This window comes from Notolepis coatsorum, assembly GCF_963971535.1.
Source record: "Notolepis coatsorum genome assembly, chromosome: 13".
Taxonomy (NCBI): domain Eukaryota; kingdom Metazoa; phylum Chordata; class Actinopteri; order Aulopiformes; family Paralepididae; genus Notolepis; species Notolepis coatsorum.
Window position 1 is genome coordinate 108569691 of NC_140177.1, and position 25354 is coordinate 108595044.

A 25354-nucleotide genomic window follows, 5' to 3' on the forward strand; every position below is an offset into this window, starting at 1 on the left:
GTCTGGAGGAGAGGTGGTCTTGGAGATGAGAGCCACAGGGTGTTACCTTGGGCAGCTCCCACTCAGACCTGGAGCCATCTGCGCTGTAGTAGTAGGGCCGGCCCTGGTCATCCACATGCTTTATCCACTAGTAGTGTGAACACACACACAGACACAGACAGAGAGAGAGAGAGAGAGATAGAGAGAGAGAGAGAGAGAGAGAGAGAGAGAGAGAGAGAGAGAGAGAGACACACAAGAAATGTGAGACCTACTGGTGTACATACATAGCCTATTGCAATAAAATATTAAACCTATTGTCCGATACGTGAACTAAAACTCACAACTTTTCATAAAATGTTGTAAACTGTGCACTGTGCTGTAGTATTGTACCCCAGCTGAAGATTCACCACAAACCAACTCAGAAGCAGCACACCCAAGCAGTGTCAGAGAAGGCCTGAGACAGTACTACCATCGCAACCACTACTATCCAACTGATAAACCAATTGATTTTAGGGATGCAGCGATATGAACATTCTGGCCGATACCAATAACAGATTATAGATTATGATTTGAGAGACGTTTGTAAATGTACTGTTCAAAAAGCTAAGAAAGGGACTAAAAGGAGATGTATTTCTATTTTTGGGCTTAACTTGTGGAACAATGCTGATATACATTTAAGAATGAGTCATTCGCTTAAAAAAATTAAATAAAATACGCTATTTTGTAAGTTTGTATAGCTATTTTTGAAGGTTACAAATGTGAATAATTCTTGTTTTGTTATTATTATTATATATTTTTTTGGTTTCTGTTTTGGAGGCTTAATTTGGTAAGAATATAGGACAGACATATATAAGCATTATGCTTCAGCCTGTACCTTTTCAGTCACTGCAAGAATCAAAGACCGTTGGAATGATTGTGCATATTGTATTATGATGACTGAATAAAACTACTACTACTATTATGAAAAACGATTATGGCCTATAACCGTCGATATGATTTGTATAAATTGTAAATCATTGTCACATGGAAAAGTAACATTACCCAAACAAACTGCGTCAAGAATCGTTGATACCGGCCAATATCAATATGGTCACGGATATTTTGTGCATCCCTAATTGATATCATCTAATCTAATAGGATGAGATAAATATCAATGTTAAATGTCAGATGGCTCATTTAACAGAATGACGGAGGGAGCACGTTCAGCGCTAGACTAAGACTCCCGAGATGTAGCACTGAACAGCACAGCAAGTCCTTCATTCCGATAGCCATCAGACTTTACAATGCATCACTGTGCCTCACTGCATCACTGAGCACAGGGTGACAGTACTATCTTCCTGGGCCCTCATTTATCAACGTTGCGTACGCACAGATATGTGCGTAACCCCTGCGTACGATCATTTCTAAGCAAAGTGTGGGACTTATCAATTTGAACTTGTGCTTGACTTTGTGCGTATATCTACGCACAGCTCGGAGCATGCGTAGCTGACGCCCGGTGGTAAAATATATTATTACAACACTGAAATAAGCTTCTGTGCATTAGTTTCAACACTGGCGTGTGCTGTATGAACCGTAATTCATTATAGTTCATTGTAAAATAGCAACAGTAGTGTAATTATGGTCAAAACCCTATAAATAGCATTTGGAATAATAGGTCTTTCTCTCCGAATGAATGCAGCATGGTTTATAGCGTTATCGGAATATACAGGGTGTACTGACTGACTGCGCTCCGCGTAACTCAACTCGTTATTATTATTATTATTATCAACACGGGAACGTTTTGATTATATTTAAAAGGCTTTATGTTAAACGAAACAAGTGGAATTTCGAAGCTGTAAGCAGAATACAAGTCATATGAACACCCACAATATAGTGTTCTTCCCCCTTCCTACTGTATAAGAAAGAATAAAAAACGCATTGCAATGAGAACAGAGGGTGTATGTGTATTACAAAACCCTTGCAATAAATGTGTCTTAAATTAATGAAAAGCATACATGCTCTGGACACAGAGCATATATCGTGTGGGTGATATGACTTGTATTATGCTTACAGAATTCCACGTATTTAGTTTTACAATGTCAAAGCCTTTTAATATAAATCAAAACATTCCCGTATTTCTGCAATCTAGGCGCAAAATAATAACGAGTTGAGTTCTAACAAAGAACGTATTACATGCTGGGTATACTGATAGAGTAAACTATGATATGAATATGAATAGGAATATGATATAAGGTATACAGTGTTACACTGGTCCGTCCGCGAGGATAGCGACGAGGAGTCGGATAGCCATTAAATGCCATTTGAGAATATAGGCTATTAATGCAAAGCGACGGCTGTGTCATGTGCTATTATATATGCGCAAGTTACTGTTACATAATGTAGGCTATGGGCTGACTGCTATTATATGTAATTCATATAGGCTACCTAATACCGACAACAAAATAGATTGTATCATATGCCTCTACACACACATCATATTATACCCGGTAGCCAATCCATATTCCAGCATAGTTATAATGATATCTGACATCACCATGTACAAGTCCGCCAGCATTTTATTTATTATCATCCGGGTTGTGTCTTCTTGGTTCGGCAGCACCTCTGTGAACAATCTCTCAGAGTTCGCTCGGGTCAGTCCATTATTTCACATCCCATGGGGGTGTCCCATTACCATATATGGATAATCGGGGCGGTTCTGGTATGCAAATACGTAAAAGCGTGCACGAGCTGCAGCGTAGGATCAAAGTGATATTTATCAAGACAGGTGTGCGTACGACCTGTGTACGCACGTGTGATAAATCCAGTTTTTTTTTGCGTACACACATTCTAAATTATGTGCTTAAGAACAAAGATAGAACACTTTAAGAATTTTTGATAAATGAGGGCCCAGGGACTTTACTTTTAAACAGACAGTACAAATTTACACTTACTGTATATTTCTGTATATTTTTACTGTATATTATATATTAAAATGTAACATAGGAAATGTATATCCCAGACCGTATTTTATTCTTAGGCTTATTGTTATTCTTATTTGTGACTTTTGTTTTGTCTACCTAAATGTTTACCGTTTACTGTGAGTGATCTGTAGTGCCAAATCTCCCTCTGGATGAATAAAGTATTTCTATTCTATTATATTAACACATTAGATAGTTACTGATGTTAAATGTCAGATGGCTCATTTAACACATCAGATGCCGATGTTAAATGTCAGATGGCTCATTTAACACATGCATCACTTGTTGAAGCTAAACTCTACTGAACAAGGGAAGTGGCCTGATCCCTGTTGATCAATGTATTCACACCGTTTCCCCAAGAAATGACCATTTAAGAATCAATTAAACACAAAGTCTTCACTCAATACACAATCGCTTGTTTAAAATGATGCGTTGCATTCTTTACAGCCCTCGTTCCAGGCAGTACCTTCTCGTTAGTTAGTATAGTCACTGACGTACAGGCAGTACCTTCTCGTTAGTTAGTATAGTCACTGACGTACAGGCAGTACCTTCTCGTTAGTATAGTCACTGACATACAGGCAGTACCTTCTCGTTAGTATATTCACTGACGTACAGGCAGTACCTTCTCGTTAGTATAGTCACTGACATACAGGCAGTACCTTCTCGTTAGTATAGTCACTGACGTACAGGCAGTACCTTCTCGTTAGTATAGTCACTGACGTACAGGCAGTACCTTCTCGTTAGTATAGTCACTGACGTACAGGCAGTACCTTCTCGTTAGTATAGTCACTGACATACAGGCAGTACCTTCTCGTTAGTATAGTCACTGACATACAGGCAGTACCTTCTTGTTAGTATAGTCACTGACGTACAGGCAGTACCTTCTCGTTAGTATTAGGGCTGACCTTCAATTTCTTTTTTGGAATTCGAAGCTTCTGGGCCGAGATTCGATTTTAATTCGAAGCTTCGAAAAAAAAATTATACATTTTTTTTTGTTATAATTTTTTATGTTGTGGGACTTGTACAGCACTTTGTTCAACTTTGTCAGTGCTGTAAAGTTTAAACCTTTTTAAATCTTAGACAAACTAAACACTTCCATGAAATATTGTAAGCCGTCATTTGAGGCTTTATAAAAGCAGCACAATGAACACAAATCTGTCAGTGCCGAGTCTGACCTCATCTTAAATAACAAACAGCATTGCTTGTTGTAGTTAACCCTTTCTCCGCCGATGACGTGTTAAGACGTCATTCTCCGCCATGCGTAATCTGCCAATGACGTCTTACAGCGTCTTTGAGATCAATATTTCATATTTTCGTCATGGTATTCACATTTCACCCACGGAGTCATGACTGGTGCTGTAGATCTCCGCTCAACTCTCCAACGCTTCAATACCGCCATCTGGTGGCCGATCGGCGAGTTGCCAAAACCGGAATATCGATCGGCGAGTTGCCAAAACCGTGCATATCGATCCGTTGCCATAACTCAATAAACAACATGATTGGACGTGTATTAGTAATATACAACCCGGAAATGGTTTACCTAGATCAACATCCCATAATAGCGATCTTTTTGCTCCACGCTCATTACCCAACGCTACGAGGAGACTGGGGTGAGTTTCAGCCCGTTTGTTTACCATTTTCGATACAAACTGCTCTGATCAATATATCACCCATACTACATGAATCATTTAACGTTGGTCATTGAATTATAAACGACCCCCCCCCCCTCCGGTCAACCGCGCATGATGAGTCATAACGTCTGGGATCATGTACAGTTGACATTTTTAATCTGGCGTCAATCGGTATCAAAATGCATTTGATGATCTAATATATGCATTTATGGCTATAACTCACGTTCTATGAAATACTGCAGAAAACGATAAAAACATATTTATACTCTAGACCGTATTTTTGTATGAATGTGTGAATGAAAAAGTTAAACGTTCCTACATCCTGAACAATATATAATCGATGTTGAATGGGCCATAGTAATGTCAATTTAGCAATACAATTTATATTATATTTACAATACGTTTATAATGCAATGACCGACGTTAAATGATTCATGTTGTATGGGTGATATATAGATTAGAGCAGTTTGTATGGTTAATAATAATCAAAAACGCTGAAACTCACCGCAGCTACCTCTTACCGTTGGGTGATCAGCGTGGAGAAAAAAGATCGCTATTATGGGATGTTGATCTAGATTAACCATTTCCGGGTTGTATAATACTATATACGTCCAAATAATATTGTTTGAGTTATGGCAACGGATCGATTATCCAGTGTGTCGAGATGGAGTCCCGGGAGTGATCGCGAGTGGCGGACGGAATAGGGGGGACACCAAGCACTTCCGGCCCCCACTTCCGGTTTGGCACCTCGCCGATCGGCCACCAGGTGGCGGTATTGAAGCGCTGGAGAGTTGAGCGGAGTCCTACAGCACCAGTCATGGCTCTGTGGGTGAAATATGAATACCATGACAGAAATTTTAAATATTGATCTTGATGACGGCGTAATCAGTCATTGGCAGATTAAGCATGGTGGGGAATGACGTCTGAATCCGTCATTGGCGAAAGATGGGTTAACAAAGAGAGGCAGAGTTGATTTTTCCAAAAAAAAAAAAAAAAAAAAAATTTCTTTACATAATCGAATTTTATTTTCATACTCGAATCCCATGCCCATCGAACGAAGCTTCGAAGTATTTAAGACAGCCCTAGTTAGTATATTCACTGACGTACAGGCAGTACCTTCTCATTAGTATAGTCACTGACGTACAGGCAGTACCTTCTCGTTAGTATAGTCACTGACGTACAGGCAGTACCTTCTCGTTAGTATAGTCGCTGACGTACAGCGTGTGTCCGTGTTCGTCCATCTCCTCGGACCAGCCGCGCGGCGGCGAGCCGTACTGGCTGTCTGATTGGCTAGAGTAGATACTGGGACAGTTGTCCTCCGACGAAAGAGGTTGGAAGCGACCAATGGAGAGCGAGAGGAGGGGGAGGAAGGACGGCGAGAGGGGAGGTGTGGTCTTCCATTTGTGAAAAGAAAGAAAGGGAGGAGAGAGGAGAGGAGAGAGATGAAGGGGAAGTTTCACCATCGAGTTAGAGGACAGAGCAGAATCACCATAACCATGTCAGCATTAGGGATGCACCAATACCAGTACCCATACTGAAGAGTCCGAAACTTTTAAGATTCAGTACAATGAAAAGTGTGTTTTTCAATCTTGTTTAATATTTTTTAACAGAAGGTATGATGATGTGAATTTACCCAAAATGTTAGAACTGTTGTGAAAATGATGGCTAAAGCCTGATATCTCCATTAGACATAAGGGCTGACCTTCAAAGCTTTTTTTGGCAATCGAAGCTTCGGGGCCGAGCTTCGATTTTAATTCGAAGCTTCAATTTTTTTTATTTTTTTATATTTTTTTTTTAATATTTTTTTTTTTTTTTTTTTTTTATCTTATGTTGTGGGACTTGTACAGCACTTTCGTAAACGTTGTTGTTTTTAAATGTGCTCTATAAATAAAGTGGGTTGGATTAATTAATTAAGTAGCCCCTTTCGTGACTGACGCATCCAACAAGGTTTCACTCGGCTGTGTGATTTAATTCAAGGTGGATCGCTGTTGTCGTTTGAACAACTTCAGATTTCATGGGAACTACCAATCCCCCAAATCAAGAATGTTTAAGATGAATGAAGTAAGATTTTGATTATTTGAAATATGGCCTGTGTAGACTAAACTATGCACAGAATTATGTCAGTCTACAAGGTCCATATTCTACATGGTCCGGCAATGTAGACCTTGTAGACTCCACTACAGACCAATTATCAGTGAATGTTCATGCATTTTTAAGAAGGGCAACTTCCACAAAAAAACAAAGAACTCACCAAAACATCTCAGTAGCACCTTATCTAAATGTTATATTTCATATATGGAGATTCATATTTATTTATGTATTGCATGCATTTCTACATTTTATTTCCTATTTTGTTTATTCATCCCAGTATCTTTCTTTCTTATGTGTGGAATTCTACAAGGTGCGCGCACACACACACACACACACACACACCTACACACACACACACACACACTTACATTTAGTCATTTAGCTGACGCTTTTATCCAAAGCGACTTACAAGTTCTGTACGACAAGACAGCAAGAAGGGTACAACTCTATCAGCTGAGTAACAATGTTCATCAAAGTGTTGCGTGTTACAGTGTAGGTTAGTTTATTAGGACAAGTGCATGACAGTAAGGTTAGTCACGGTTAGATTTTTTTTTTTTTTTTTTTTTATCATTTCAGATAATGGTTGAAGAAGTGAGTCTTTAGTCGACGGCGAAAGATTGGACGGGATTCGGCTGTCCTAACTGGGATGGGTAGTTCACACACACACACACACACACACACACACACACACACACACACACACACACAAATCGAAGTAAAAAAAAAAACATTTGAATTTTTTTTTTAAATACTTTTTTTTTTTTTTTTACTTCGATTTTTTTTTTGATGTTCGAAGCTTGTGCCATCGAATCGAACGTTCGAAGCTTCGAAGCATTTAAGACAGCCCTACATTTTAATGTGCTTCTGTGGTTTGGGGATTTTAGAAATTCGGATGTAATGATGTTATCTGATACCAGTATGGATACATCCCTAAATAAAAATAAATTACAGTGTAATACTGAGCAAAGAAACTGCCCGCCACCACAATACAGGACAGAGATCCCAAAGACCCAAAGAAGTCCCTAATACCAAGGTCCTGCTTCAAACCCTGACCTAACCCTACAGTATAATATGACAGCTGGAGTTTGTGTGGTGACAATATTATTAATGGCGTTTCTCTAACAGAGACTAAGAAGTAGTAACTGTATCTTGCCTGTAGGTGGCAGTGTAGCATCTCTTTTGTAATGATATGGAGTGGGTGACTCAAAATCAGTGATAGTTTCAAAGTGAGTCAAACTTGTGAGTGAGTGAGTGAGTGAGTGAGTGAGTGAGTGAGTGAGTGAGTGAGTGAGTGAGTGAGTGAGTGAGTGAGTGAAATAGGGGCAGTGAGAAACAGGCTTGAATCTGACCAATGTGGGCGCGCTCAGTGAATTCAGCAGTGGCTGGCTCAGTGGAGGACCATGGTTATACTGAGTGGCTCTCAGTTATCAATGTGTGGAACTCTACCCATATAAAGCAGGGCGTTTCAATGCCCCGGAGAAGACTATTGTGTTGAAACGTCGTCTTTCATAAATCATTTTTGCATCGAATGTGCGACATTTTCCTTTCACACTATTGCAGTAGGTATGAACTTCCGTGTCTGAGAACCCTAGAAGTACAGCCTCTTCAGTACAGGTTCGGTATTCTTTTTTTTTTATTTTTATTTTTTTTAAACTCAATTTTTATTTGCATTTATATTCACAAACATACAAATAGTAACATCTTTGATTGTCAATCTTCCACCGTTTGGCTTTTCAGGTGATTACACAGACAGTGTACATCGCCCTTATACAGGCCTAAACCATAAAGAGAAAATTAAAAAAAAAATACGAAAATACCGTTCTTGCAGAAAGAAGAATATATACAATTATTGACTAAGTCATTCTTTGAATAGTAATCGCACATTCGTTGGCCTGTACAAAATCCAATGACGATATGTATATCTTCCTTGAACAGGGATATATAGAAAAGTTTTAAACTCAGTTTACCTTGCATTTTGTTTTACATACATATATACCCCATCATCCTTGGTTATTAATCCCACATCAGTTGGTTTCCCAGATACTTGGTACTAATACTTAGTGTATGTCGTCCTTAAACCATCATATCAAATTATAATACTTGCTCTAAAAAAATTAAATTCTGACTCAGGTAAATATGCGCGTCATGGGTCCAGGGACCCTCCTTGAACCTCCTTCCTCCCGTATCCTTCTATTTCCTTTAAACCTCCCTTTTCTTCTAGTACAATATTTTTATTGGGTTTTACAGTACACATTTCAGGTTTTCATTGTAGTCAGTTATTCTTAATTCCTTTTCTCCACAAGATTATACATATACCCACATACCCCCCTACCCTTTTCTCTCTCTTAGCATCTTTGGTTTTGTTTTTACTGTTCTCATACAGAAATAATATGTACATTCATTGGTACCTCCATTAGAATAGCTCGTACACAAATATAAATAATTGAAAAGAGGAAAAGAAAATGTACATAAAAATAAAAATAAATAAAGAAATAAAAATAAATGACATCTTTACAACACCTTCACTGACGTGTCTCCGGTCTCTCCCGGGGTCCGGGTCACGGCTGACCGCGGGAGAGAGCGGGGGGACTCATCCTATAGCAGCCCTCCTATATCTTCCCTTCTCAGATATTCATTAAATGGTTTCCATATATCCTCGTACATCTCTATATTGTTCCTGAGGATATACGTTACATGCATGTAGACATGCATTGTGCCATGTTTTTAATCCAAGCACCGATTGTGGGTGCGTCTATTTTCTTCCAATTGAAAGCTATTGTTCTTTTTGCCTGTAGTATAGCAAAATCAATACATTTAAATTGTTTGGTTCTCAGGTTCAGATTTATTGGATATAAATGTAACAATATCATTTTGGAGTCTAGTGGGATATTCACTGACAGGATATCTTTGATTTTATTCACCACCTCCCCCCAGAACTTCTTGATTTTGTCACATTCCCAAATACAATGTATAAAAGTTCCCCGATCCTTGGTACATTTAAAGCACCTATCTGGTGTGTTGCTGTTGTATTTATTCAATTTGACAGGGGTTATATAAGTCCGCATCAGCCATTTGTATTGAAGTAGTTTTAAGCTAGTGTTGGCTGTTTGTGTCTGAGCCTCCTCGCATGCTCTGTTCCAGTCCTCGTTTGAGATCTCCTCTCCCAAGTCCAGCCTCCATGACTCCAATCTAGATAATGACGTCTCGTCTGAACCAGATACAATCCAGTTATAGAACATTGATAACAGGCCTTTGCTATTGCAGTTCTTGATGATAATTTTTTCTAAAGATGAAAGTGTAGGAACTGCCAGTGATTGGTTTTGCTGAGAGGAAATGAAACTTCTCAGTTGCAAGTATTTAAAAAAATGCTTCCTTGGGATGTTGTATTTTATTGATAGTTCCTCAAAAGGTATCAAGACCCCATCTTTGTAAAGGTCAGATATTTTACTTATTCCTTCTTTTGTCCATAGTTTGAATCCGGCATCCAGTTTGCCTGGTTTAAATGAGACGTTTCCCCAGATTGGGCTGAATTGCGACATGGAGTTGTTTATTTTCATAAATTTATTTACCTCATACCATACATTAATCATGTTGAGCACTATGGGGTGTGTAGTATGTTTTCTTAAATATTTTGGCTCAGCTGAATACATGTATAAATGTAGTGGTAGTTGCATTGGGTATGCTTCCACTCCCATCCATGATGGTGGTTCTTCCTTAGAAAAATAAAACATTACAGTTCTCAATTGTGCAGCCAGGTAATACCAATGAAGGTTAGGACAGGTCAACCCCCCTGCATCGAATCGAAGATACAACAGAGATAGGCGGACTCTAGGACATTTCTTGCGCCATATAAATTTTGAGATGAGAGACGTAATCTTTCCGAACATTCTTACCGGTGGTGCCAGAGGGATATTTTGAAATAAGTATAGGAACTTTGGTAGTATGGACATCTTTAGTATGTTTATCCTCCCTATCACAGAGATGGGCAAGAACATCCATCTCTCTATGGATTTGAATACAGAGTCTATCATAGGTTCATAGTTTATTGATGCTATATTTTCTATTTGGGGTATTATTTTGATGCCCAGATAAGTGAAGCTGTTCGAGAGCTTGAAAGGAAATTCTTGTTGGTCAGCGGTTTTTCTCTCGTTGTCATTAAGCAGCATAAGTGATGATTTTGAGGCGTTCGGTATTCTTAACTTTTCAATGGTTGAGTACCCCCCTCAGTAATCTGAAGATTGCCGGAAGTATGTCTACTGTATTCCGGGGTTTATTGAGTATGCGTCATGGTCATGTTTTTTTGCTTGACAATCTAATTTTACTGCAACTAAAAACAAATATATTGGAATGAGGTGAACAGATGAAAGAAAGTTTTCCATTGGGGACATAATTTGCAGTTGAAAAAAGGTAATAAATCACAAAATATTGCTATATCGTGATAATATCGTATCGGGGGGCCTCTGGTGATTCCCACCCCTTGACCCCTTGAGAATATCTGACTGTTATGCATCGCTGCAGACCTCGCATCTCCAGGTCTGGTCCTTTCCATGTTTTCAGCATTTTACCTCCAACAACCCTCTCCCAGTATGTTTGTGTGTGTGTGTGTGCATGCGTGTGGTAGCTACCTCGGTGCTGACCCCGGTGCTGTGGCACTCTCCCAGTATGTTTGTGTGTGCATGCGTGTGGTAGCTACCTCGGTGCTGACCCCGGTGCTGTGGCACTCTCCCAGTATGTTTGTGTGTGTGTGTGTGCATGCGTGTGGTAGCTACCTCGGTGCTGACCCCGGTGCTGTGGCACTCTCCCAGTATGTGTGTGTGTGTGTGTGTGCATGCGTGTGGTAGCTACCTCGGTGCTGACCCCGGTGCTGTGGCACTCTCCCAGTATGTGTGTGTGTGTGTGTGTGTGTGCGTGTGTGCGTGTGTGTGTGTGTGTGTGTGTGGTACTGTAGCTACCTCGGGGCTGTGGCACTCTCCCAGTATGTGTGAGTGAGTGAGTGAGTGAGTGAGTTAGCTACCTCTGTGCTGTCCCCGGTGTTGTGGCCCTCTCCCTGGGAGCTGCTGTCCCTCACACGCGGTGGCTTCCAGGTCCTCTCCCGGGTGGACTGGTTGTAGTAGAAGTGCCGGCCGTTCGCCCCGTCCTTGTGCGTCTCCCACTCGCCCAGCACGAGCTCCGGGGAGCCCGAGGGCAGAGGGGGCAGGCTGGACTGGGAGATCTTCAGCTCCTGGAGGTTGGTGTAGACCGGAGAGTCGGCGCGGCCCGACGGAGACACCGTCTGATCGGGGAGAGAGGGAGACAAAAGGGTCTATGAATGAGTACTGGAGAGACATGTTTATGTTATGGAACCATGGGAAGATGTCAAGACAGTCAAAGCTGTGTGGTGTTTCCTGTATAATCTTGAGTAGCGGTGAGGGAGGCCACCGCGGTGACACACAAAAAGCAGGGCTGCATCAGTCAACAGTAGGGCTGCAAAAATTAGATGAAGGCAAAATGTGTGTCAAAATACCAGAAAAGCCCTGGAGGTACTATGTATTATATCGTATGATGATCACTCTGAAAGATTTAACAATATGTTGATGTCTTAGATTTGAATCTGTAAAACGTACTGTGATAAGCTACTAAAAGTAAACAGGACTCAACAGTGCCATCTTGCAGTTGTACTAATGTTACTGTGATACGCTACTAAAAGTAAACATTAACATTAGTACAACTGTAAGACAGAATCGTGAGTCATGTTTACCTTTAGTAGCTTATCACAGTAACATTAGTGACCAGGCACAGACTTTAGGGTCTTGTTGAGCAATCTTCAATTATTATATACTTTTTTATTACCAGACGAAAGCTCTACCTACTACTACCGTACCGAGCCGCCATCTCCCCACCTTCTTTCTTTCTATTTGCGTGTTTTGAATAGTGATAGTGTTGAATAGTGATATAGTACACAATTCTAAATAATATGAAGCAAATACATTAGATTAGAAATACAATATGATTACTGAAATATTTGAGTGCCATTTGAAAATGTGTTTCAGTGTGATACGGTATTACCATGCAGTCCAATATGATTTATGACCATCAATTGGATTGATATTACATGCCAGAGCACTAATCATGATAGCCTGAATTCAATAATAATAATAAATAATAATAATTTTGATTACAATGATAAACGATGCATGGGGTGTTTCGTAACGTCATTACAGGTCGACTTGGCTTGAGCAGCTGGCACTGGACGTCTCTGAGCAGACTAACCATCAGATCAATAGAAGATGTTCGGTCACACACTAGAACCACTGAAATATATTAGGACATTAGGAGGTTGACCTCTTACTCTGTGGGGAGGATGTTCTTTGAAACTGGATAGCGTTGAGTAGCCTCGAGTCAAGGGGAAGGAGGACACTGGTCATGAATTCAATGGCCTGTGTTGAGTAGTGCGACGTAAACAAACACATGCTTTCTGAAGAAGGTGAAGTGGAGGACGGTGAGTGCGATGCTCCCATTCCCCACGCAAACAAAGAAGAAGAATTTGTTGGAAAGAAAGGTGCTTCCGAGTGCACGTGAAGTAGGTAACACGATGGAAAACTGGTGTAATGTTGAGCTTTTCAAACGAGTCAGACCTTTGCAGGCCAAAGTCAGATGAATCAACAGGCTGAAGATTATGAAAGGACTGGCTGGTCATGGATTATCAAAGGACATACAATACTGCCCAACCCTGGGAATAACGCTATGAAGCAGAACAAGACCAATGGCTCTATGGCCGTTTTGTGAGCTGTTTCGGACAAATTAACAAAACTTTATTTTTTGTATTGGTGACGAGCATATCACTAAGCCCCACAGTTTGTGGGCGTCTGTGCTGTGTGGTGAAACGAATATGGTCAATTATAAGTCCCATCGTTGTGGGCATATAGTGTTTAGTTGGCTCCATTGTCATGTCAGAAGATTCAACATGATGTTCTATCGGCGTGTGTGTTGTGCTGCACGTGGAGTTTGTGTTGGAAGAGTGTGACTGCATCATCATTTTCACTATTTCTGTCTGATGAGTAAATTACAGTTATCATGCAGACAGACACGCTGTATCTTTGTAGTTAGCTAACATTATGCATTAGCAAGCATTGTTGAGATGATGAGCAGCAGTGTTAACTCATGCATGACTGCTGTGTAGTCTATGTTGTAGGATGTAGTCTGGCAGAGTTAGCTAGATACATGTATTGTCGTGTTGAGAGCGCCTGGCAGACCACTAGGAACCATGTTAAGTAAAAGAGAAAAACTCAGTTAAGTCTCGTCTTGTTGATTTGATTTGATGTTTTTTATTTTCGTATCTTACATACAGGTGTATGCCCAGCCCATATGGGCTTACAAGACACATAAACAATAAGTATATAATAGTATACATGACATTGACAATAAGTTATATAGACCCAAGATGGCAAAAAAAAATAAAAAAATAAGATGTAATATAACAAGCTGTAAGCAATGTATGTATAAACAAAGAAACAAGAGGAATTCATATACAATTATATAGGATATAGTGTGTTTTGTCTCAAGTTTATCTGTACTGCGCCTAAAGCAGAGCTCACCGTTTACAAATGTTTACTCACTGTACTTAGATTGTACTTTAGAGATTGTATATTGTATATTCCTCTTTTACTTACTTTTTTACTGTATGAAGCACACTCTCAGGGGGCTCATACAGAACCAAGCATTTCACCGTAAAGTACATGTATTTTATTGTGACAAATAAAAAAACAAACTTGAACTTGAAACTTGTAACACTCAAGCTCAATCCTATTTGACGAACAATGCTGCTGACCCTTAGCTGCCAGAGATGTACCCCTCCTGGTGACTTGTTTACAATCTGTAAGTCACTTTGGACAAAAGCGTCAGCTAAATTACTAAATGTAAAGCATTTGTTATTATTATTATTAGTAGTATTATAAGAAAAACAAATCGAGGTATATTGTGATATATACCGTTACCATCGAAAATTCTAAATATTCTGTACCGTGATATAAACGTTAGGCCATACCACCCACCCCTAGTTAGCCCCAAAACAATACAGTCAATGGGGTCACACTGCTGTGCTGTCTGTACTAACTATCTGGAGCCAGTATGAAGTGAACAGCATGGACTGGGCTGTGAAAGGACTCTCAATCGAGAACATCACTGGTAGTAGTAGAAATAGAAAGTAAGAAATAGGGGTAGGGTTCCAAAAATCGGAAGTATCCCTTTGAAACAAGCTTCTGTAGTTGCTTTGTCTTAAGGATTCAGTCTGTTTTCACGTGCAAATTCCCCCAGAAAATTCACAGAAACACTAATTTGGTTGAACAATTAAAATCGATGTCCCATTATAAGAATCATAATGATCTGTTGATAGAAAATAAACTGGACCACCTTTCCCATTTCCTATACCCCAATTTCAGAGGCAATTAATCTCCTAAACCCGGAGGGTTAATTCTCTGTATGAAGACTGACTCTGCAGCAGGTTGCAGCATCCAGTAGGGGGCAGTGTGCCTGGAGGAGTGTGTGAAGACTTGGATGGAGTGAGAGAGGGAGGGAAGGGAGGGGTGGTGTGTCAGGAGAAAGAGTTTCACCCTGCCCTATGTGATACAGATCAACCTGCTCTACTGCATACCACAGGGAGTCACATGCAAACACACACAGAATACACACATAAAACATACACACATGCAAAATACACACACACAAAGAACATAAGACACACAAACCACCATACACACAAAAAAGCCACACAAACACAGGAAATATATTAATATACACACACAAACCATACACACATGAAACATACAGCATATACAACACACACAAAACGGACACAACACACACACCAACCATACACACAAATAAACATACACGCACAATACGGTGACCTACAAATGTGTCTGAACACACATGTAGGGCTGGCTTAAATACTTCAACGCTTCGTTCGATGGGCATCGAATATGAAAATAAAGTTCGAATATATATTAAAAAAATATATATATATATTTTTTTTATCTCGAAGCTTCGAATTAAAATCGAATCTCGGCCCCGAAGCTTCGAATTCCAAAAAAATAATCAAAGGTCAGCCCTACATACATGTGCAAAAACCTACACACACATCTCTATTGCTTTTTTGTCCTTGTAGACTTGGGTTTAGTTGCAAAGGTGAAAGTGAAAGAGTGTGACTGAGAAGATTATGGTGGACAAAAATATTATAAATAAATGGTGTCATGAGTCTACTTGCTTGGTTATCAAGGTAAATGCAGATTACTGTTGAATAAAATAAAGATTTTTCAACTTAAAACATAAACTTACCCACATGCGATTTTTACATTTAAAGGGGACATGCATTGCTATTCCTTTCACTATTTGGGCAACTTTACACAATTCCTGTGAGTCTATGGAACACATCTGTAAAGTATTTTTTCCAAAAAATTCATTGTTTTGTATTTTTAATCAAGTACTATAAAGCAGCATTATTCCACTTCAAGATTTCAAGCTGTTTTGGGCTGGGCTCCGCCCATAAGCGCTTTGAGTGACAGTCACCCAGTCTGCACTGGCAGACCAAGAGAGATATAGAGAGATAGAAGAGGGGGATACTAATTAATTTCGCCGCAGGGGGCATAATCCCACGGGACAATGCATTGGTAACTTGTTTCAAATGACAATATATACCCCTGTGAATATTATTGCACGGATCGGAATATGGGCGCGCGCGTGGGAGCGTGTGCAACGATATTTTGACAGTGATATGCAAGTGGAGAAGCTCCATCCCCGCGCGCACACACACATTTACACACACACTCCCGCGCGCGGGGCTGGAGGTTGTGTGTAAATGCTCGTGTCCCTCTCTCTCTCCCTCTCTCTATCCATCTCTCCCTCCCTCCCTCCCTCCCGCTCTCTGCTGTCTCTGTCGGCACCCGCGCATGTCAACCCGTTTGAGGAAGTAATTCCACTCGCTCTGCTGTTGAGCGAATTGTTGATTGTGGGCGGTGACTACAACCAGTGCCTTACTCACGTCAGCAAAACAGTCAAATCAGAATGGCTTAGTTGAGTGAGGGAGGATCTCGTGAACTCGAGACTAGACTGATGAGTCAAAATGAGAATTAGAGACACAGACCCCATTTATATAAACCCCCATTGCTAGGAAACAATGCTAAACACTGGAAAAGGCCATTTATAAGACACGGGACCTTTAAAAGAATATTAACATGTACATTTCTTTGATTAATTTTAAAATCTTAATCACATTACCATTTTTGACCACAGCAGCCTACCATAGCCTACCCCCCCACCCCTGTTAACATAATGATTTGTTTTGACTTAATAGCGAACGTGACATACCGTAAATCCTCAAATATAGGACAGGTCTTCTATTTACCTCAGCTGCAAAGAGCACCAGGCCTTTATTAGAGAGGCTTATATAAGAGGCAGGCCTTAATTTCTAAAAATGACACTCATGGACATAATCCCTTCATTTTCAGACTTTTATTGCATTATTATTATTTTTATTTTTTAATACGTACATTGTCTGTCTACATTTATTTAGACTAGCATTGGTATTTAAATATTGAGTGCAGTTGAGTAATTGTGGGATTAACGTAATTCACACACTGAAGTTGGAACTGTCTATACTAGGTTGCAGGGTCCGGGGACGGTTTAGCGTGTAGTACCTTCTCGACTTCCTCAGTTGAATCGAGTTGTTGACATGCAGGGAATAGCTTTAGCTGACGCTATCATAGCATCATGATCTGTAATGTGTCAACTGGACAACGCCAGCCTCGTCTGCCAACGCCATATAGATAGCGAACGTTAACGTTTGCAAACAAAGTCAACGTCATCCAGCTGACACCACAGATCTAGATATTATGACAACCTTAGGTAGCGCTAAAGCTAACCAGAGGGAAACGTTAATGTACGGTAGTCAGTGTAGTGGGAGGCAGCACTTGATTTCCATTGGCAAGAGTTTATCTCATTCTATATCATGGCACGAAAATTTTTAAAATATTTTTTTGCGACCTTATATTAGAGACCGGCCTGTGTTTGTCTAAATGCATCAAACCACGGCCATTATAAGAGGCCCCTCCTTTATTGGAGGTCCCTCCTCTATTAGAGGATTTACGGTAATAAAACAAGCAAGCTAACGGACCAAGCTAGCGTATTTTAGTGCTAATGAAATAGAGTAACATAGGTCTAACTGTTGTAGAAAAACGTTTTTCTGTAGTAGTTGCAATATCCAAATATGGTATTTCCAAAGAAATTGCTATGAGCTGGAAAACACACTGGGTCCATAGACTGAAGTCTTATGTAGTAGTACATGTCAAAATTTCATAAAAATTCTTTCAGAAATAAGTGATAGGAGCGATTTTGGTAAACTTAAACTGTGGAGAGAGAAAAAGCTCTCCAGTAAACCATTTCTTCATTGACTTCAATTCATTCTGCGTTTTTCTCTTCCTGTTTTCGCTCGTGACTTTTCACCTAGATCCCAGATTCGCAGATCCCCACGTGGGGTATCATTGTCACCATAATCCTATTTTACACTCCACTCTAAAAAACCTCCCTTTCCCTCCCACTCTGCTACTTCTCTACTTCCTCCCTGCCACCCTTGACACCACAATGTGTCTCATACCTATATCCACAATCTGCTCATCCAAAACCGATTCAACCCACCCACTGCAGTTTGCTAGCAACCCGGCTAATCTCTCCTACCCTCCTACAGCCACTAATACACCCGTCACAGTACGGGGAGGCTTATGGAACTGTCAATCAGCAGTCAAGAAAGCTGACTTCATTACTGCCTACGCCCATAGTCAAAATCTGCAGCTCCTGGCTCTAACTGAGACCTGGATAACCCCCAATAACTCATCAACACCTGCAGCATTATCTACAAACTATAACTTCACTCACACACCTCGACCTTCCAGACGGGGTGGAGGCACTGGCCTCATGACATCTCCTTCATGGGCTACAAACTTACCACTCCCAGAACTGTCACTCTCCTCTTTCGAATATCATGCAGTATCTGTCTCTCATCCTTTCAATCTCACCATTGTTACACTCTACCGCCCTCCAGGTCCGCTCTATCACTTCACAGATGAGCTGGACATGCTTCTAAGCTCCTTACCGGAAGATGGTACCCCTCTCCTTCTATTGGGCGACTTCAACCTGCCTGACTCATCTCAGTCAGTCATAGTAGTCTCCCTCCTACAATCGTTTGACCTGACTCCCACTGCCATGCCTCCCACCCACAAAGCAGGCAACTCCTTGGATCTCATATTTTCCCGTAACTCCAGCATCATTAACACCACGGTAACTCCCCTACATGTATCTGACCATTCCTTCATATCCTTCTCACTAACTCTCATGCTTAACCGAAAGGTCTTCACCCCAACTCAAACCGTCTCACTCAGACGCAACCTGGCCTCCCTATCCCCCTCCACCCTCTCCTCTGACATACTATCCGCTCTACCTTTGAGTGACACCTTCTCTGCTCTCTCCGCAGAGATGGAAACCTCCACCCTCCTCTCAGCCCTTACAACCTCCTTCGACAAGCTCTGTCCCCTCGTTGAGAAACCTGCCCGCCGTTCCCCACCCAGTCCATGGCTGACAGATCCAGTGAGAGAACAAAGACAGGTCCTGAGAGCAGCTGAAAGGAAGTATAGAAAGTCACGCCTCACTGCTGACATCGACACATATCACAACCTCTTGTTAACATTCTCCAAAACCATTACTAATGCCAAAGCTTCTTTCTTTCACCATAGGATCGAGGCCTCTGCCAAGAATCTACGCAAACTGCATGCTACCATGTCCTCCCTCCTCACTCCCCCCCTCCCTCATCTTTCTCTGCCGAAGACTTTGCGATCTTCTTTGAGGAAAAAGTGGAGAACATCCGCAGCTCCTTCTCCCAACCCCCACCCATTCCAAATGCTGAATCGAGAACCTCATCCTTCACTCTGTCATCTTTCTCTCCCATTACAGAAGCCGAGATCCTCCTCGCGGCCCTCGCAGGAATGGGAGTGGCTGGCTCTGCGCTGACATGGCTGTCATCATACCTCAATGACCGCTCCTACCAAGTGTCATGGAGAGGGACCCTGTCGGCCACCCGCCCCCTGCGGACGGGTGTCCCCCAGGGCTCGGTTTTAGGACCCCTTCTCTTCTCTCTCTACACTAAATCACTGGGTAACATTATCACGTCTCATGGCTTCTCCTACCATTGTTATGCCGACGATACTCAACTCTTCCTCTCCTTCCCTCCCTCAGATATCCACGTCTCTGAGCGGATCTCGGCCTGTCTGTCCGACATCTCCGCCTGGATGACGACCAACCACCTCAAACTGAACCTAAGCAAAACAGAATTGCTCCACCTGCCGGCCAAATCCTCCGCCCTGACCGACCTTTCCATCACAGTCGAGAATGCAGCTGTGACCGCGTCCCCGACCGCCAAGAACCTTGGTGTTGTCCTCGACGACCAGTTGAACTTCTCTGCTCACATCGCAGCGACAACCAGAACCTGCCGATTCCTCCTGAGCAACGTCAGAAGGATCCGCCCCTTCCTGACAAAAGAAGCCACCCAACTCCTCGTCCAATCAACAGTCATCTCCCGCCTCGACTACTGCAACGCACTGCTCGCTGGCCTCCCGGCCACTGCCACTAAGCCTCTTCAACTCATTCAGAACGCAGCGGCCCGCCTGATCTCAAACCTACCGAAGTCGGCCCATGTCACCCCACTTCTTAGGGACCTGCACTGGCTCCCCATTGCTGCACGAATCCGCTTCAAGGCCCTCGACCTAGCATACCGTGCGGCAAAGGGAACCGCTCCCGCCTACCTCCGGTCAATGGTCTCTAACTACACACCCTCAAGACCCCTACGCTCTGCATCTTCTGGCCGCCTCAGACCTACTCCTATCCAAGCTCCGGGAGGGTCATCAAAGAGAAGTCGCCTATTCTCAGTCCTTGCCCCACAATGGTGGAATGAACTACCCACCCCAGTTAGGACAGCCGAAACACGTCCAATCTTTCACCGTTGACTAAAGACGCACTTCTTCAACCATTATCTGAAAAAAAAAAAAAAAAAAAAAAAAAAACTAACCTTACTGTCATGCACTTGTCCTAATAAACTAACCTACACTGTAGCACTCAACACTTTGATGAACATTGTTGCTCAGCTGATAGAGTTGTGCCCTTCCTGATGGCTTGTCGTACAGAACATGTAAGTCGCTTTGGATAAAAGCGTCAGCTAAATGACTAAATGTAAATGTAAATGTAATTGGAAGGCCACACTCATTGGCTATCACCCTGTCCAATAATCTTCGAGATTGCGAAATGATTGACAGAGCTAGAGCCCCAGGAGTCGGGGTGGTAATCTGACTCTGCCGTGTACTTTGGCACACGCCTCACATATCGGCATGTAACTCGAGAACCGCTGAAGGAATTTTGTGGCCTGAAACGGCAATCGACAGGCAACAAATAGGGCTTTAATTCTATATATATTGTAATAAAAATGCACACCCAAGCCGCGCACCGGTGGGCAAATCGGCCTCAAGAGGGCCCGGGGCCGGGCCGTTGCCAGTTAAGTGGTTAAATAAAACGTAACGTTGTCCACGGAGTAGGTCATGTTGACAGTTTCCGTTTGATGAATGGCAGCTGAAACTTTCTACAACATTCTAAAGCCAGCACAGTGGTATATTCATGGTGATTTAACCGTGAGTGTATCATGAATATACTCACGGCTTATAACGCTCTCAACCAATCACAATGCGTGGTCGGACCTAACGTTATTAATGTGGCTATGATTCTTGCTTGGAAGAATTTATTTTATTTATAATTTTTGAAAGTCCATTATAAGTATGCAGAGTGGTGTAAGAACAACTTCCTGGAAGGACCAGGAGCCACTCAGCATTATCCACAAGAAACGGACAGTTAAGAAGGCCTCTCAAATAGTTGAAGACAACACACACACCCTTCACACCCATTACAAACTAATGCCCTCAGGCCGTCGTTACAGAGCTTCAACACTGAATAAAAGGGGCTAGCTTCGTGCCAACCTCCATCAGACTGCTGAACACTCTTCCCCCCCCCCCCCCCCCCAAGGACTTTGGACTACTTAAAAAATAGACTCCCCTTCCACCTGATGGACACATATCACCTAACAAAAGGTCCATTAAGTACAACACCACACTGAAGAAACAGGAGTAGTGGGTCAGACAGTTATGGACTTTACTATTCACTGTGTTTCTCAATGTCCCTCTATCATAATCACACACACACACAGGCCAGTGTCTGGAGGCACAGCTGCTGCAGCTGCTTATTGATATGTCTGTGTGTTGTGTGTGTGTTCAAACAGAGGAAATTAGGTCTGACACTGTGTGTGTGTGTGTGTGTGTGTGTGTGCGTGCGTGTGTGTGTGTGTGAACACAGAGGGGCTAAGAGGGATGTGTGTGTGTGTGTGTGTGTGTGTGTGTGTGCAAACTAGGGGTGACCTTCGAAGCTTTTTTTGGCAATCGAAGCTTCGGGGCCGAGCTTCGATTTTAATTCGAAGCTTTGATTAAAAAAAATAAAAATAAAATTATCTTATGTTGTGGGACTTGTACAGCACTTTGGTAAACTTTGTTGTTTTTAAATGTGCTCTATAAATAAAGTGGGTTGGATTAATTAATTAAGTAGCCCCTTTCGTGACTGTGACGCATCCAACAAGGTTTCACTCGGCTGTGTGATTTAATTCAAGGTGGATCGCTGTTGTCGTTTGAACAACTTCAGATTTCATGGGAACTACCAATCCCCCAAATCAAGAATGTTTAAGATGAATGAAGTAAGATTTTGATTATTTGAAATATGGCCTGTGGAGACTAAACTATGCACAGAATTATGTCAGTCTACAAGGTCCGGATTCTACATGGTCCGGCAATGTAGACCTTGTAGGCTCCACTACAGACCAATTATCAGTGAATGTTCATGCATTTTTAAGAAGGGCTACTTCCACAAAAAAACAAAGAACTCACCAAAACATCTCAGTAGCACCTTATCTAAATGTTCTATTTCATATATGGAGATTCATATTTATTTATGTATTGCATGCATTTCTACATTTTATTTCCTATTTTGTTTATTCATCCCAGTATCTTTCTTTCTTATGTGTGGAATTCTACAAGGCATGTAGGTGTTTATGTGTCTGAGGATGATATCCTTCAAACAGGCAATAGTGATGATATAATTTGGGCAGTGCTGAGCTGGGTTACTTTCCTCCAGTGTATTTGTCCCCCGGCCCCACCCAATGGCCCCATGCACACACACACACACACACACAAATCGAAGTAAAAAATAAAAATAAAAAATGAAAATCGAAAAACTAGCATGTTGTTGTTAGCTTACATGCTAACGTGAATGGGATCGACCATAGCATTGCGGCTAGGCTAGCTACCATAGCAGTACAGCAGCTAGTTGAATGGATAAACGTTATTTCGATGGCACAAGCTTCGAACATAAAACAAAAATCGAAGTTTAAAAAAAAAAAAAAAAATTATAAACTTCGATTTTTTTTAAATGTTCGAAGCTTGTGCCATCGAACGAAGCTTCGAAGCTTCGAAGTATTTAAGACAGCCCTAGTGCAAACAGAACTGTATTTTGAACTCCATAGGATCACTATGTGTCAACGGGCCTAAACACAAACCTGAAAAGGAACTGATATGACCCTGAGTGATTATCTGGAACACGATATCATCCCCCTCTCATGGATATGTGAAGGACAGGAGATATTATTGCCACAGAAGGAGTGGAAACAATTAGGTAGCTGATTAGTACTGATAGAATACACTGATAGAATACACAAGTTCGCCAAAGAGGTGAGGGAGGCGAAACTTCGCTTCTCAGAGAAACTGCGGCAGCAGCTCTCTGAGGGGAATTATTCCTCCGTATGGAAAGGCCTCAAGACCATTACAAACTATAAGCCGAAGTCACCACAGGCACCTGATAGCCTCCCCCTTGCGAACGAGCTAAATACATTTTATTGTAGGTTTGAGAAAGAGGTTCCCCCCCGCCCTCTTCCTTCACCCACTCGGCCACAACCTCCATCCCCCCGCTCCATAAAATATGCACGTGCGTGGTGATTGTGTTGGGCAGACAAAATGTTTGATAAAAACACTAAAACTGGGTCAATTTCAATACTTTTTTTCCCCCTTCTTCATGAAAGCCACTGTTGGCCTAGTCCACATTGTTTATTGAACAAAAATACAACGTGGAGGTTGACCTTTAATGACTACAGACCTGTCGCCCTGACCTCTGTGGTCATGAAGGTCCTGGAGCGCTTTGTCCTGGCCCACCTGAAGCTCATTACAGATCCTGTGCTGGACCCGCTGCAGTTCGCGTACAGAGCCAATAGATCCACAGAGGATGCTGTGAACATGGCTCTGCACTATACGCTGGAACATCTGGACTGCGCGGGCAACTATGTCAGGATCTTGTATGTGGACTTCAGCTCGGCCTTCAACACTATGCTTCCACCCATCCTGGAGAACCAGCTATCCCTGCTGCAGGTGCCGGCCTCCACTCGCAGGTGGATTACAGACTTCCTGTCCAACAGGTCTCAGCGGGTGAAGCTGGGGAAGAGCATTTCCAGCTCTAGGTCCACCAGCACCGGTTCCCCGCAGGGCTACGTCCTGTCCCCACTACTGTTCTCCCTGTACACCAACAGCTGTGCCTCTCTCCACCCCTCGGTCAAACTCCTGAAATTAGCTGACGACACCACCCTGGTGGGTCTCATCTCCAGGGGGGACGAGTCGGCCTACAGGAGGGAGATCGAGAGGCTGCAGAGCTGGCCCAATTTTACACGGCCATCATTGAGTCCATCCTCACCCACTCCATCATCGCCTGGTTGCAGCGGCAAAAGATCTCGCCAAGCTGCAGCGGGTGATTCGCTCCGCGGAGACGGTGATCGGCTGTCCCCTGCCCTCCCTCCAGGGCGCTGAAGAGGGCAAGGTTAGATCATGGCCGACCCCTCCCACCCCGGACACAGCCTCTTTACCCTGCTCCCCTCTGGGAGAAGGCTGAGGATCCCAAAGGCCGTGAAAGCTCGTCACAGACTGAGCTTCTTCCCCTCAGTCCCCCCCCCCCCCCCCCCTCCGCCCCCAAGTGACACTGGCACAATGACACTGCACTGGTCTTTACTGGAACTCTGCACTTTACACTTTATATATATATATATTAGGGGTGTAACGGTACGCAAATACGTACTGTACCGCCTCAATGTGGTCCTCCGGTACAGTTAGGGTGACCAGATGCAAAAAGTCCAAAAGTGGGACAACAGTAAGATTTTGGTGGGACAAAGTGGGACAACAGTACGATTTTGGTGGGACAAAGTGGGACAGATAGATAATGTAATTTTTTTTATTAGAATAACTGCCATGGTCTTCACTGAATAGATTTAAATCAAAGGTTAAAGGTTAAATCAAAATAAATACAAATTAAATACCACCTAACATCTGTTTTAAATATTCAAACGTCATCACTTGACAGGAATGTCTTGTGTTTGATATTCCCTGTTAACACAGAACTAGGGAAAACAGTGTAGTATAATACAAAAATAATAATACAAATAAATTGTGTTTCTATATTAGAATAACTGCCATGGTCTTCACCGAATAGATTTAAATCAAAGGTTAAAGGTTACCACAGTCGGCTGACCTGTATGAATGGGAGTGTTGTACT

General features: G+C 42.1%; 1 protein-coding gene across 6 annotated transcripts in view; it reads right to left on the reverse strand.

The window, feature by feature from the left end:
• The window catches only part of LOC311239645 (rho GTPase-activating protein 12-like), a 192376-nt gene that overhangs the window by 37441 nt on the left and 129581 nt on the right, over window positions 1–25354 (reverse strand). For 5 of the 6 annotated variants that reach the window (XM_084328027.1, XM_084328026.1, XM_084328025.1 and 2 more), the window contains exons 3-5: window positions 11673–11930; window positions 5758–5961; window positions 47–127 (exon numbers count right to left, since the gene is read on the reverse strand). In XM_084328027.1, the coding sequence (XP_084184153.1) occupies window positions 47–127; window positions 5758–5961; window positions 11673–11930 (543 nt within the window). The remainder of the gene's footprint in view (window positions 1–46; window positions 128–5757; window positions 5962–11672; window positions 11931–25354) is intronic. The other variant, XM_084328028.1, reaches the window with a different exon arrangement.